We start from the raw sequence: 15,239 nt of genomic DNA on the forward strand, positions 1-15,239 counted from the left end.
TCGCAGGCCGAACAAATCGTCGGCGGAACAAAGCATAAGCTTCGGAGCGACAACATTCTTTCACAATTATATAACTGAAAACATTTGACTGAAGATACATATGCATGCAGGATAAAACATAAAGCAGACGGATACATCCTTGTCACCGTGGAACGAAAGAAGAACCATTAACATTATGCACGCACAACAGGTATTAACAGATTGTCCCGGCTCTAAAAGAGTCACCGTAGCTGAGCTTAAGCATGTGCTTAGCCAGCAGGGGCTTCTAATGCCCGAACCATTAATATAGAAGAACTAACCATAATAACGAACTTACACTGGAAAAGAAACGATTAGAGATTAGTAATTAAGCCTGTGTTCACAGTAAAGCTACAGAGAAGGCGAGTAAGCCAGAAAACATCATACAGAGCTAGAGTCATACCAAGAATTCCCGTGTCACAATAACAATTTCGTAACCAAGTCTAAACCAAGAAATAGTATTATATAGACCGAAAACATCGTTTAACAAGAAGCATTGTCTGCGCTCAGGAGCGTAGATCCTATAATGAAAGACAGTTATACAATTTAAGCTCAGCGTACAGCGCCTCTTAGCGGTGGTTCCCGCCTGAGTATGGGCGAGGAAACCAGACATATTGCAACCAACAAATATGAGAATGAGACATAGAAACTTCCAAGCGAGGAAACCCCTTGAGTATGGCGGAGGGACTCCAAATACAAGAGCAAGACCCCCGACATTCCTGTTCAGGCGAACAACGGTTCAGCCATTACCCTTGGAAAAGTCAAAAACGGGTCTATGGTAAACGCATGGCTCTTACCTGAATTTGGGATGACAGAGGAGTGGAGAAGACTCCCAACATCGCTGGTTAGCCGTCGAGCCATCCTCCTGAGCACGACAACAAAACCATAAACTGAGAGCTCTAAATAAAAACGCCGAGAGAAAATGTAAACGAGCTAGCAGAGACTGTAACCATAACTGGAGCCGTGGAGGCTCATGCATCTGGGCAAAACACAAGTAGGAAAAGAGAGAAGCAGGACCTGAATAAGAAGAAATTATACCTGAAACCGTGAAGGATGGCTGAGGCATTCTGCTGTGCACCGATTACTTAGAGATGGAAGGTTCAGGGTAAGGCAGAGCGCCACAACGCTGTAAGTGACAGACAGTTGCTCCACAATGAAAACAAGAAACAAGCCGAAAGGTGAATCACCTCATAAATACTTCAATAGCTTTCTCTGCCTCGTGGCTCAACAATAGCCCTAGATCTGGGCGAGCCTGTTACCGTCGTCCGATCAGTAGGAAAGAACCGGGAAAAGCAACCGCGAAATGGCAAGTTCGAGATGTCAGGCCGTATGGCGTTTGGAGCACCGGGCACGCGATGGCACATGACGGCCTGTTGGCTGGCCGTTCATCAAGCCAAATGGTCGACGCAAAACAGGCCAGCTAGATGAGCGCCGGAGCCGGACAGAATCCCACGGCTTCAGCTCCCTCGGGGACATAAACCAGCACATAATATAGTAAATGCCATAAAGAAAAACATTTAAGAATGAGAACCGTTCATTGTACCCTGTATACACCTTGGATTTGTAAACCGCATATTAGAAATTCGCCACATATCAAAGTTTATCCAATGCATAAACATTACCGAATCATGGGTATGGAAAGATGTGTATAGGGAGACATTATTAACCTTTGCATGAGCGGGTAGAAGTATACATACCATATATGATTGTTTTATAATAAGTAAACTTTGATTGTAATGCTCGGCAACAGTAGTATATTATAATTTGCTGGGCGGTGCGAAGAAATTCAATGTGACATATATGCATAATTTTATGGTGGTAAAAAAAAAAAAAATTAGATCTGTAATGGTGCGTGGCATGATGTGTATGTGACTAGAATTGAGCTATATTAAAAAAAATAAATGATAAAATATCTTCCAAGAGTTATCATGTATAAGATATATGGAAGATGGAAAAAGTTTGAGAAAGAAAAAAAAACACCTTGTTCATTTTCCATATGGTAAAATATAAATATACTGGTATATGTAATAAAAAATTGAAAAATTGATTGATTTCATTGAAAGGAAAAATGACCAGAAGTAGTTTTTTAAATGGAATTTTATGATTCTTAATATTGTGTTCAGATAAATCAAATTCTAAAATTTACAACTTATATTTATGTGTTCTTGAACTTTATGATAGTTTAGAAACTCATAACACGACTCTAGAAAATATGCAAATTTCAATTTGATTATCCACTTGCATGGAATGGTCGGCCGGGTGTGGATCAGACCAAAATATCTAATTCAGCACTTTGAAGTCCAAAATATTTGATTCAGCACTTTGAAGCCTCCTATGTCTAACGTATAATGTGGAGAAATGTAAATAAGTGACAAAGATGGAGGTCTCTATGCCTGATGTTACAGATTTTCTTATTTTTTTACAAATTTCTTTAGTAATTTGCAAATTCAATTATTTTTATCTACTTCACATTCTCAACAATGAATTTGTTTGCCTTGGACAAAGCATTGTGAGATTTATTTATCCTTTGCGGATTTTTTTTTATTGTTTTCTCATCCTTCTTTACTTCAGAGCTTACCACTAAGTTTATAAAATGATTGCTAGTTTGGGTTTGGCTTCATAATCTATTTTTTATTGTTTTGTATTTATTAGTTTTTAAGTCATATTATAAATAATTTAGATACTTGTACAAAAATGAATTTAATGTGAGTTAAGATGTATTTTTTTAATGTTTATTAGAAAATATATTGAGATTAATATTAGTAATGGTTTACAGAAAAATATGTTTTTATAGAGGGAAAATTTTAAATAGGTTTAAGTTATCTATTGCGAGTTATTATTTTTAATATTTTTTCTGTTAAGGAACATGTCATTTCTAGGAAATTTGTTATCTAATATATGGCTACACCAATTTAGATCCATTTTAACTCATCTGTCACTCACTCTGGGTTTGCCAAATGCTGAGAGGGATCAAATCTCTCGAGGTGCAAACATTTTTTTAGAGTAAAAAAATATTTGATCCATCTCGTGCTTGGTAGATCCAAAATTTAAATAAATCTAAACTAGTTTAATTATTAAAAATTAATGATTATAATTATTTGTTTTATATTTATTTATATCTTTTATATTTTATTTGTTAATAATTAATAATTATAATTATTTTTTATTTATATTTCAGTTATTTTTCAATTGTATTTATATTTTATTTTTATTATTATGTAATTTTAGGCTGTATCCAAAGCTTGCCTGTAGTTCTCCATAGTATTAATCCACGTCATTTCCTTCAGCAATCTTACTGGCTTTCCATCTTGATCAATGTATGAATTGCATTTAAAATGTTTAAATATTATTTTAAAAGTTTCTCCTAATGTCAATGGATTTGCCACCGAAGAAGCAACCTGATAAACCTTTACACCTCTCTTTCCTGGATGGCCTTCAATCCATCCAGAAAAAGGTTGACTGCATGTGCTTTCAATAATAGTGGGACGAAGAATAACTACTGGTAAATCTTCGCTCCCATTAACTATTATCATCTCGCCCATTGCCTTGCTGAACGCGAATGTATCCTGCCATCCGTAAGATCTTGCACGGTACAATAACGTTTTCATCACTCTAGAGATAGTAAATTTGAACATTCAAATTGAAATATTTAATTAAATTCTAATAATTTTAGATTTCTCTATATTATTAATTTTTCTTAAAATTTAATAAGATTATATTTTTATTAGGTTTAAATTTTAAATTACACTTCATTTCCACCACTGTTACCAATTCTAATTTTTTTTATACAAATAATTTTATATATAATTAATATTAATTTTTTTTAGACAAAATCGGCTGCTATATTAAATACTGAAAAAAAAAGCGGGAACATAGGTTCCTGTGATACAAGAAAAGCAGAGGAGGCTCTGGATCTAAGTGGTTACAGAGAGCAATTATCTCCTTAGTCCTGCTTGTTCCGGGTTGGAGAGAAGCTAAGCTAGGATAAATTCTGACAAATTGAAACACTAAGAATTGACATTTGCAAGTCATCTAAGATGAATTAACAGCAGTGGGAAGGCCGTCGACATTTGATGCCGATGTTTACAAAGACGATGAGTTCATCCAGGTCAAATTGAAGCCTGGAGCCTGCGCAAACAAGGGGCGAGAAGATACGATTCTGGTAGGAATAAGTGAAATTGATTGGAGACGGAAGATTAAAAAAAGGAACGATTCTCTGCCAAATTCGATCGCTGTTACTGATCCTGCTGCAAGCCTGGAGAGTCTGATACTGTTTCCACTTGGTAGAGCTGTCAGGATAAATGTTGGAAGGACTGAAACGAATCATGGCAAAGACTAAAGCGACTCCTCTGTATTGCATAACAGATTACCGATTGTCCTGTCGCAGGCCTTATTTGCATGCCTATCTGCTTGCTTATTTAAAGATCGAAGGATGTGGTGGAACTGCAGTGTTCCCATTGTCATTTGCAGGATTTGGCAACATTGTATGACCTGTTGTAGGAGAGCATTCAGAGAATTTTTTTTTTGAGCCATTAAACTAATGACTATAGAAGAATCTCCAAAGACTTTCGCTGATCTTATACCAAGTCTGCTAAGTTGTTTTAGACCTTGATATAGGGCCAATGCCTTTGCCCTGTTATTGGAGATATTCCCTAAGCCCCATTCATAGAAGAGGACACATTCCCCATTGGCATTGTAGATCACACCCCCTGCCCCTGCAATACCTGGGTTTGACTTGGATGCTCCATCGAAGAAGAGGTAGAAACAGTTACATTTTTGCAGCCAAATTGTGAACTCCTCCTCTTTGAGCCTTATCTTCCAACTGTAGGTTTCCTATCTACGCTGAGCTCTCATTGTATTGCCATTCTGAATGCTGTGATTTTTGTCCAAGATGTAGCTGATGAAGCTCCTTTCTTCCACACTATACTTTGTTGCATCAATGTTGCTATGAGTTTTGACAGAGATAGTTTCAAGAGCTAGAGTTTTTGCCTTGTTGCAGGTTGATCTGGAAGTTGAATTCTTATCCTTAAAGATTTTCCTATTTCTTACCAGCCAAATACTCCATAACATGGTGTATGGGAGTATGTTCCAGACCCTTTGCACTAAATTGCTGTTCTTATTTTTCCAAGGACAATTCTTTTTCCAATATTGTATCATTTCACCTATGGAGTGTTGGATGACCCAAGGGAAATTATCAATTGGATACAATTCTTTCCAGCAGTCAATAGCAAAGGAACAGTCTACAAAGAGGTGTTGCATAGATTCTTCCGCAGCATAGCAGTTGGGACAGCAAGATGGACCGTTGATACCTCTTTTTTGTAAGTTCTCTGCTGTTAGAATTTTCCCTTTTAGTAAGGTCCAGATGAAAAATTTGATTTTGGGAAGAGCCTCTGACTTCCAAACCATTCTCCAGGAGTTCCATATTGGCATAGGGAAAGTGCTGTGGCAGATTTGTTGGTGGGCTGCTTGAACTGAGAATTCTGTGCCAGTTGGATCCCAACGAAAGCCATCCCTCTCATTCTTTTTTACGGGGGCTTTGCTGTGGAGGAGCGACTGCAGAAAGGCAAGGCTAGGATTGAGAGCAGTGGGAACATCAGGGAAGGACCATCCCAGCCAAAGGTGGGATAGAGGATCCCAGCTAGAGATCTGATCCAGATAATGGATACCCTTGCTGCTGAGAAAGGAGAGAATAGGGATGGTTTCTTCATGATTTTTTATAGGTTGCTGACCCAGAATTTTATCAGCTCCAATATTTATACTGTCTCCTCCCTTGGGCACTTTGGATATGTTCTGGCCAATGAACGGAATAGCTTTTTTGCAGAGGCTCCAGATTTTTGAAGAGTCTCTATTGGGTATGGCCGAATCAAGCAATTGCTGTCTTGGGCAGTTCAGATATTTGGTTTCCAGAACCCTTTTCCACCATGTTGAAGGACCAGTGATGAGCCTCCAAACTATCTTCCCTCCGAAGGCAAGATTTTGAAATTTGGGGGATCTGACTCCGAGACCTCCTCTGTCCTGGGTTTGGATGACTTGTTTCCAGCTGACTAAATTGAATTTCTTTTTATCAGTTTTCCCTCCTTGCCAAAGGAAGTGGCGGAGGATAACTTCCATTTTGTTATGAAAAGAAGAAGGGGCTTGATACAGAGAAAATCGATAAAGGGGGAGAGAAGAAATACCAGATTTAAGGAGGATGAGCCATCCTGCTGGGTTAAGCCAAACTGAACCCCACTGCTACACTTTCCGCCTCACTTTGTCAATGATGATGTCCTAGGTTCCTGCCTTCAGAGGTTTTAGGCTCACAGGCATGCCCAAATAGGAGAAATGTGTCCACTCAAGGTTGCAAGTGACGCCAAAGATATTAGCGATCTTGTGAATGACCTGATTTGAAGCATTCCATCCAAAAATACAGCTTTTCAACTGGTTAACCAAACCTCCTGAGTACCCCATAAATTTGTCGAGAAGAGTCTTGAACCTCCTTGCTATAGTGGTGGAGGCTCCTCCAATAAGCAAGGTGTCATCGGCGAACTGAGAATGATTGATGTTCTTGGCTCCATTTCCAAATTTGATTCCTGTTATGAGGCCCATTCTTCTGTTGTAGTCCAAAACTTGGCTAAAAGATTCAGCCATAAGAATAAATAGATACGGGGAAAGGGGACAACCCTGTCTGAGACCCCTGGAGGATTGAAAAGCTTCACCCGGTCTACCATTAACCAATGGGGAAATCCAAGGCCCAGAGATGCAAGCAGTGATGAGGCTGATGAAGGGAAACTCAAAACCCATCTTTTTTAAAACAGCAGTAAGGAAGGAGTGTCTAACTCTGTCAAAGGCATTGGCGAGGTCGAGTTTGAGGATAAATCCTTTCTCCTTCCTAGAGAGGCTCGAGTGGATGGCTTCTTGAACTAAAAGGATGGAGTCAGTAATTTGTCTGTTGGCCATGAATCCTCCTTGGTTGTCCGAAATCAAAGAGGGGAGGAGGGGTTTAAGGCGAGCAGCAAGGATTTTAGCAAATATTTTGTATGAGGAGTTGCAGAGGGAAATGGGTCTGAACCGAGCAAAAGAAGTGGGCCTGTTTTCTTTAGGGATAAGAGCCAAAAAAGTGGCATTGGTATATCCACCTATTTTTCCCTTTCTCTGAATCCATCTGATCATCTTAGTCAAGTCTTTTTTTATTACACCCCAATAAGCCTTATAGAAACAAATGGGGAATCCATCAGGCCCGGGAGCCTTATCAGGATTCATAGCCCAGATCGTTCTTCTGATTTCCTCCTCTTCTATTTCTTTTACCAGGCTGTCATTCATTTCTTTGGTAACTCCCTTGGGAAAGTATTGAAGAAAGTCAGCGTAATCATCTTCTCCTTTGGTTTCAGTTAGAAGCTCTCTGTAATAATCAGTGGCAGCCCTTTTGATGGCCTCTTGAGTGTTATGCTGATTGCCTTCATTGTCCAAAATTGAGCTAACATTGTTCCTGATTTTTCTAGCCGTGGCCTGTTTGTGGAAAAAAGCTGTATTTTTGTCACCATCTTGCAGCCAGAGCTGCCTTGACTTTAGTCTCCATTTTATCTCTTCTTCTCTGTTTATATGGCTCAGCTTTGCGTAAAGGGCACCTTCTTGCTCCTTATTCTGTTGAGAGAGACCATGAACCTCTATCGTTCTTTGGATGCATTCAAGATCATTTTTATTTTTTTTGGTCTCTTCAGGTTCTTTGTAATTGGCTCTTGCCCACTCTTTGATGGCCTGTTTGGTTCTCTTTAGTTTGGTTTCCCAGATGAAACCTGGTGAGCCTTCAACGTGCTGGTTCCAGGATCTCTGAATAATTTCTCTGACAGCCGGGTCCCAACTCCAGAGCGGACTGAATTTAAACGGAATTGGCCCAAGAGGGCTGTGAGTTTCCAACGTGAGCATTATGGGGTAATGATCCGAGGCAGAGGTGGAAAGAATGTTAGCGTACCCCACAGAAAAGGAGGAGAGGAACGAAACATTTATTAGGAACCTGTCCAGCCGTTCCATTATGTTGCCAGTTCCAAGCCTATGGTTGCTCCAGGTATACCTGCGATTTTTTGGAACAACATCCACAAATTCATGGTCCCGAATGATAGCTTCCAAACGGCCTCTGAAGGGGTCAGGCGAAAAGCATCCTCCCCTTTTTTCATTGGCATGAAGTATCAGATTGAAATCGCCTGCAACTATAATATTTATAGTTGTTTCACCATCGATGCTTGCCTTTAAATCGTCCCAGCAGCTTTCCTTTTCTCTGTATTGGTTGGGAGCGTATACATTATAGATAACTACTGTTTGATTGTCTATTTTATTTTCCAAAACCGTTCTAATCCAATGCTGGTGTGGATTTTCTGAGATGCATTTCCATTTGCTGTGAGCCCAAAGGGTAGCAATACCTCCGGAAGCTCCTCTTGAGTCGCTGGTACAACCTATGTAGTGTTTCTGCTGATCTATTATTCCTCTTATATCTTGCTGCTCAAGTTTTGTCTCCTGAATCAAAATAATTTCTGGCTTTTCACTGTGAATAAGTTCTCTGAGGGCTAAAACTTTGGAGGGGTGCCCTAGACCCCTATTGTTCCAAGATAGAATTTTAATCATTGGATGTTTGGCTTACGGAGAGGTGCTCGCCTCTCTTGAGTTGCCTCCTTCTCGTGTTGCCCCTGGATGAAAGCTTCTATAGGGGTTTGAGTGCCCATGGCTATGTCTTTCTGAGCGTTCTCGTCTCTGTGCTGCTTGGCAGATTTTCGACCAGGACCTGATTTCTTGAAGGAGTCGCCAGAGGAACCATGGTCTTTGGACGAGCTTCTTGTGAGCCTAGAGAGGGGGGGATCGAGGGAAGCCTGCGAATGAGTGATCAGAAGGGGGGAAGGATCTGAAGGATCGGAGGGGAGAGAGGGGGGCAGAGAGGGATCCTCGGAGGGAGGATCTAGGGATGATAAGATAAAAAAAGGGTTTGAAGAGGAGGGGAGGGGCGGATCAGGAGGGGGATGGGAAGAAGGGGGAGGGGATGCTGAGGCGGGATGGGGAGCAGAGGGAACAGGAGGGTCAGATTCCAGAGGAGCTTTGGATGCCGGGGCGGACTTCTTCTTTTTGACAGGTTCCCATTGGCCTTCTTGATCACCGCTCTCTGCATCAACAAGTTTAGGGCATCTATTGGCAAAATGGCCGTATTCGTGACATACCTTGCATTTGAAGGGGATCTGCTCGTAATCGAGCTGCTGAATATGGCTCCACTCGTCCACCTTCAGTTTTATTGCTTCGGGGAGTCCTTTGCCAAGGTCAACTTCGACGCAAATCCTCGCACAGGCCTGCATGTTCTCTTTCGGTTCGCTACGGTCGATGTATTTGCCAACTGCATTCCCGATGGCACGGACAGATTCGTCTCCCCAGTAGTGGAGTGGGAGATGGGGAAGACGAACCCAAACCGGAACAACACTGGGGACGTCCAGTTCAGGGTCAAAATCTGGAGTCCATTTGTTAAGGTACAGGCCCCTGGAGTCCATGAAGTAGGGTCCGTTTCTGAAAATTAAATCCTTGTCCTCTTTAGATTCGAAGTGGAATGTGAAATATCCTTTCCCGCAAAACCTAATGGAAATCTTCCCTTGAATTTTATCAGTCCAATTTCTCTCCACCCATCTTTGCACGGTTCTAGGAGAAGGCCAGAGGCCTGTGAATTGACCTATGAGGCCTTTTTCAGCCAGAGACAGAGCGGCCATGCGGGGCAAGACTGGGGGTAACTGAACCTCTTGGAGCCCATCCAGCTTCTTCACAAATTTTGAGAGGGCAGGCCTGGGGCGTTGTGGAGGCAGCGATTTCACCAGGGCAGAAAACGCGCTTTGAGGATCCATCCCTTCCGAAGGGGGATCCGGAGGGTCCAAAACAGGGGCCATGGCTGGGGCCGTGGCCCAGGCAGCCGCAAGCAGATCACTGGGAGGTCAAGGGAGGCACGCGCGAGAGCTGTAGCAAGCCAGGTCAATAAGAAAGCTTGTTTTTTTAAAATTTATTTTTAAATAATTAAAAAAATAATTATAATTTTATTTTTTTGATGTTCAATTTCTTAACTAATAACATATTTAACTCATAAGTAAATTAATTTTGAATCGACCCTAAATCTGAAGGAAATTTTACCTTTATTTACAACTGACTAATAACATTTTAAATTTCAACTATTAACCTGTAATTTATTAAGTATATGATTTGAAAAGATCTCGAATCTCAAGGAATATGTTGCTTTAACTTAAAATTGTGCTAAATGATATACTAATAAAGTTTAAAATTCATGAATATGCGTTGATAGTTTAAAAAATACTCAATATGTATTGAAAGCCGCTTTAACTTAAAATTGGGGTAAATGATATATTAATAAAGTTTAAAGTTTAAAATTCATGAATATGCGTTGATAGTTTAAAAAATACTCAATATGTATTGAATGCTGCCTTAACTTAAAATTGGGCTAAATGATATATTAATAAAGTTTGAAATTCATGAATATGCGTTGATAGTTTAAAAAATACTATTGAATGTTGCTTTAACTTAAAATTGGGATAAATGATATATTAATAAAGTTTAAAATTCATGAATATGGGTTGATAGTTTAAAAAATACTCAGTATGTATTGAATGTGCTTTAACTTAAAATTGGGCTAAATGATATATTAATAAAGTTTAAAATGCATGAATATGCGCTGATAGTTTAAAAAATACTCAATATGCATTGAATGTTGCTTTAACTTAAAATTGGGTTAAATGATATTGAATGTTGAACCATATAGATTATAGATTTCAACATTATTTGTAAGCATAAAAGATAGAAGATAAGTTCATTGTTTAATCTGTTTGATCTTATTTTTTGTTGAGATATTAATCGGATGGTTAGTTAGTTGTTGTTTAGATGTCATCACATTTAATTTTATTTTAGGATAAGTGTTTTAAGAAGTTTATTTTTATTCAAGTTCTACTCCATAGGTGTTGAGTTTTACTTCAATAATTTATTATTGATGTTTACAATATAACCTACTGAAAAAAGCAATGTAACCTATTTGAGTTCTTCTCATGGTATACTAACTTAGCCTTCCTGAGACTGCTTGAAAGCAATAGAAGAGTAGATACACTGGGATGCATACGACTCTTTGAAAGCAAAATTTCATACATATGTGTATTCACAAAAAAGGAGCAGAGATTCTCTACAGAGATTGTAACAAAGTGAAACACCTACCAGACGAAAGTTATTACTAAATCTACATTGAAGAAAAATCTGTGAGATTAACGCTTTCCATTACTTAAACCAGTGTGTTAATGACACCACTAACAATGAGAAGAACTAGACTTAAAAATTAATTAAAAATTCAGAATTAAGAATTAAGACTTCCATTGTTTCGATGAACAGAGTGCGTTAGTACTCTAACGTTGGCCTTCACTCTGGACAAAGGCTTTAGCACGCGGGATAGTGGCACCTGCAGCTGCGTTATACCTCACTGAAAATCTTTGTGAGAGTTAAGTCGTTTATTCGTTTAAAAGGGGAGGATTAAAAAAAGTGTTTGTTATTTTTTATTTTAACTAAAAATATTTGGAAAGAAAAATGCAGTAGAGTTTGTAATTTTTTTAAAGTTTTTTTTATAAAAACTTGGAGAGGAAAAGGAATTTTAAAGGAGATTTAAAAGAAAGGACATATATTTTGCATTCAAAGAAATGGTTTCTTCGAGTGCTTTGCCACAAACCCTAACTTTGATTGGAAAAAAATATGAGTTTTGGTTTTTGAGAATTACAACGTTTTTGCAAGCTCAAGAGTGTTGGGATACACTTTAGACTGCATATGTAGAGCTGATTCAAGAAGTATGGGCCGTCATGACTAATAATCAGAGGAATGCAAAGATTGAACTCAAAAAGAAAGAACACTGAGTCAAATGTTGGATTCAAAACTCAGTCGATGACTCTATTTTCAACAAGATAATAGGCGCATCCACAACACATGAAGCTTGGGAAATCTTCAAAGATGCGTATCAAGGTAATGATACAGTGAAGACAGTGAAATTACAGACATTAAGGTCATAGTTTGAAACCCTAAAGATGACTGACACAGAAAATGTGGATCAGTTCATGACAAGAGTTGTGGGAATAGTCAATCAAATCAAGTTCTTCGAAGTCTGCCCAAGAAATATGACATGGTTGTAACAACCATTCTAGAATCCGAAGATCTTACAACTTTCTCAGTAGAACAGTTGACTGGATCACTTCTAGCACAGGAAATAAGACTAAACTTGACAGAAGATTCCATGGAACAAGCTTTCAAAGCGCAACTTTCTCTTGGCAGAGGTAGAGACAGAAGATATAGAGGCGGAAACAAGCGAGGCAGAGGCCAAATTAGAGGCAGATGAGGACATCATCATGCAACAGAGTAGTGGAGACCTCCACCAAATCAAACTCAGAGAAACAAACCTTGGAGCAAATATAATGTCGAGTGTTATTACTGTAAGAAATTTTGGCATTATGAAAATGAATGCAAAAAGAAACAGTTAGATCAACACAGAGGCAATGTCCATCTCTCCAACAATGAAGGAGAATCCTTTGAAACAATGTTTCTTTCATGCAATCTTTCTGAAGACACTCACAACAAGGATATTTGGTTGTTGGACAGTGGCTGCAGCAATCATATGACAGGTAACAAAAATCTGCTTTCTTATCTTGATGCTTCCATAACATCAGAAATTACTCTTGGAGATCGTTCTTGCATTAAAGCTAAAGGAAAAGGTATTGTTCCTATTCTTACTAAACAAAATCAGTAGAAATACATTCCTGATGTTTATTATGTTCCAAATCTGAAGCATAACCTCATTAGTGTAGGACAACTGATGGAACAAGGTTATGATGTAATATTTCGATGGAACACATGTTATATCTATAATAAACCGCCCAATAGAAGACAGATAGAAAAGGTTGAAAAAACCAAGAATAGGATGTTTCCTTTGACTCTTAGAAGTCGAAATATTTCACAGTCTTTTGTACACAATGTGTCAAGAATAGATGAGTCTCAGTTATGGAATTCTAGATATGGCCACATACCATTCAAGAGTCTAAGTTAGCTTTAGAAACAGTCAATCGTCATTGGTCTCCCTACTATGAATGAAAAATATTGTAATTGTGAAATTTGTGTTCTATCCAAGCATAAAAGAGATAGCTTTCCCACATCTTCCTCTAGAGAAAAAGAGCCTTTGGAGCTTTTCCATATAGATATATGTGGTCCAATGCAGACACAGTGTATTGGTGGTAGTTTTTTATTTTCTGACATTCATTGATGATTATAACAAGAAGACATGGGTATATTTCCTAAAAAAAATTCAGATACATTCTCAAGGTTCAAAGAATTCAAAGCACATGCAGAAAAGCAAAGTGGAAAGCCTTTGAAAGTATTCAGATCCAATAGAAGAGGAGATTAAAACTCCAATCACTTCAAACCATTTTGTCAACAACAAGGAATCATAATGCAGAACACAACATGATATACTCCACAACAAAATGGAGTAGCAAAAAGGAAAAATAAGTCAATCATGAACATGGCCAGATGTATTCTTCGTGAGAAGAAGTTGTCAAACAATTATTGGGCTGAAGCAGTTTCGACAGGAGTGTATGTTATCAACAGATCTCCAATAACCACTCTCCAAGATACAGTTCCTTAAGAAGCATGGCATTGTAAAAAGGTAAATGTATCTCACTTCAGAATTTTTGGATCAGTAGCTTTTTTACATGTTCCTGAGAAGCTAAGAAATAAGCTTGATGATAGGAGTGAAATATGTATTTTCGTAGGCTATAGTGAGCAGTCAAAGGCCTACAGACTTTATAATCCAGTTACAAAGAAGTTTGTTTTAAGTAGAGATGTAATTTTTTTTGAAAATAAATCTTGGTCTGATCAAGTTGATGAAGCTTCAAGTCAATCTTTTTATCCACCATAGCCACCAATATTGCAGGTTGAAGAAGAGCCATACCATTATGAAAATGGTACATCTTCAAGCAGTGAATCCACCAGTGATTCAACATCTTCAGAAGACAATTAGAAAAAAAGAAGTGTCAGAGAAATATATGAGCAGGAGCATGAGTTTGACCAGCATAATATGTTTGCATTTCTTTCATCTCAACCAACTCATTTCGAAGAAGTAGTTAAAGAAAATCATTGGGTAGAAGCAATGAACCAAGAAATTGCTGCCATAGAGAAGAAACAAATTAGGGAATTCGATGATCTCCTAAGAGACAAAACCAAAATTGGTGTAAAATGGGTATATAAGAGCAAGCTAAATGAGAAAGGAGAAATTGAGAAACATAAGGAAAGGTTGGTTTCCAAAGGATTCTCACAACAGTTTGGTGTCGACTATGGTGAAACCTTTGCTCCAGTAGCAAGGTTAGACACTATCAGAACCATTTTTCCACAACAGCTCAACACAAATGGAAAGTCTATCAACTTGATGTAAAATCTGCTTTCCTAAATGGTATATTGTAGGAAGAAGTTTATGTAGAGAAACCTCCTGGTATACAGATTAAAGAAAGCCTTGTATGGTTTGAAACAAGCTCCAAGAGCTTGGTACGATCGCATTGACACCTATCTCATCAAAAGTGGTTTTTTCAGAAGCAATCATGAGCCAACTTTATATACAAAAATTCATGAAGGTAAAATTTTGATAGTATGATTTTATGTAGATGATCTTCTTTATTCAGGAAATATGATGTTAGAAGATTTCAAAACAACAATGCAAAAAGAGTTTGATATGACAGATCTAAGAGTCATGAAATACTTCTTAGGCATTGAAATTCACCAATCCGCTAATGGAATTTTTGTCGATCAAAAAAAATATACTAGTGATATCATCAAAAAGTTTAGAATGATCAATTGAAAACCTACAGATACATCAATTGATCAAGGCACAAAACTGAGAAAAGAAGATGTAGCACCACCAATTGATTCAACATTGTATAAAAGTCTAGTTGGTAGATTGTTATATCTCACTTCAACTAGACCTGATATTATGTTTGTAGCAGGTTTTGTCTCCAGTTTTATGTAGTGATCCAGGTGGATATTGGTGGCCACCTACCAATTCCACTTGGACCCCCACCATTGCTTCTTTTAGTTTTTCAATTTCCTTAATTGTAGTACATTTTACTATTTTTAGCAGCTTTTCGGGTCCTAAACTTCCGTAGCCGTTTTGAGGCCCTAAATGACGTTTTTTTGGAAATCTACCG

The 15,239-nt window shown here is 38.3% G+C and overlaps 1 protein-coding gene across 1 annotated transcript; it reads right to left on the reverse strand.

Annotated features, from left to right (window-relative positions):
- Positions 1–3,242: 3,242 nt before the first annotated feature.
- Positions 3,243–3,560, reverse strand: LOC149175212 (fatty acyl-CoA reductase 2, chloroplastic-like). Its single transcript, XM_089421078.1, has one exon. It carries the CDS (start codon positions 3,558–3,560, stop codon positions 3,243–3,245), a length of 318 nt encoding a protein of 105 aa, XP_089277204.1.
- Between the last annotated feature and the right edge of the window lie 11,679 nt (positions 3,561–15,239).

This window comes from Pinus tabuliformis, chromosome 4_1, assembly GCF_031772625.1.
Source record: "Pinus tabuliformis cultivar Carrire ecotype Pingquan chromosome 4_1, CPIR1, whole genome shotgun sequence".
NCBI classification, from domain to species: Eukaryota; Viridiplantae; Streptophyta; class Pinopsida; order Pinales; family Pinaceae; genus Pinus; species Pinus tabuliformis.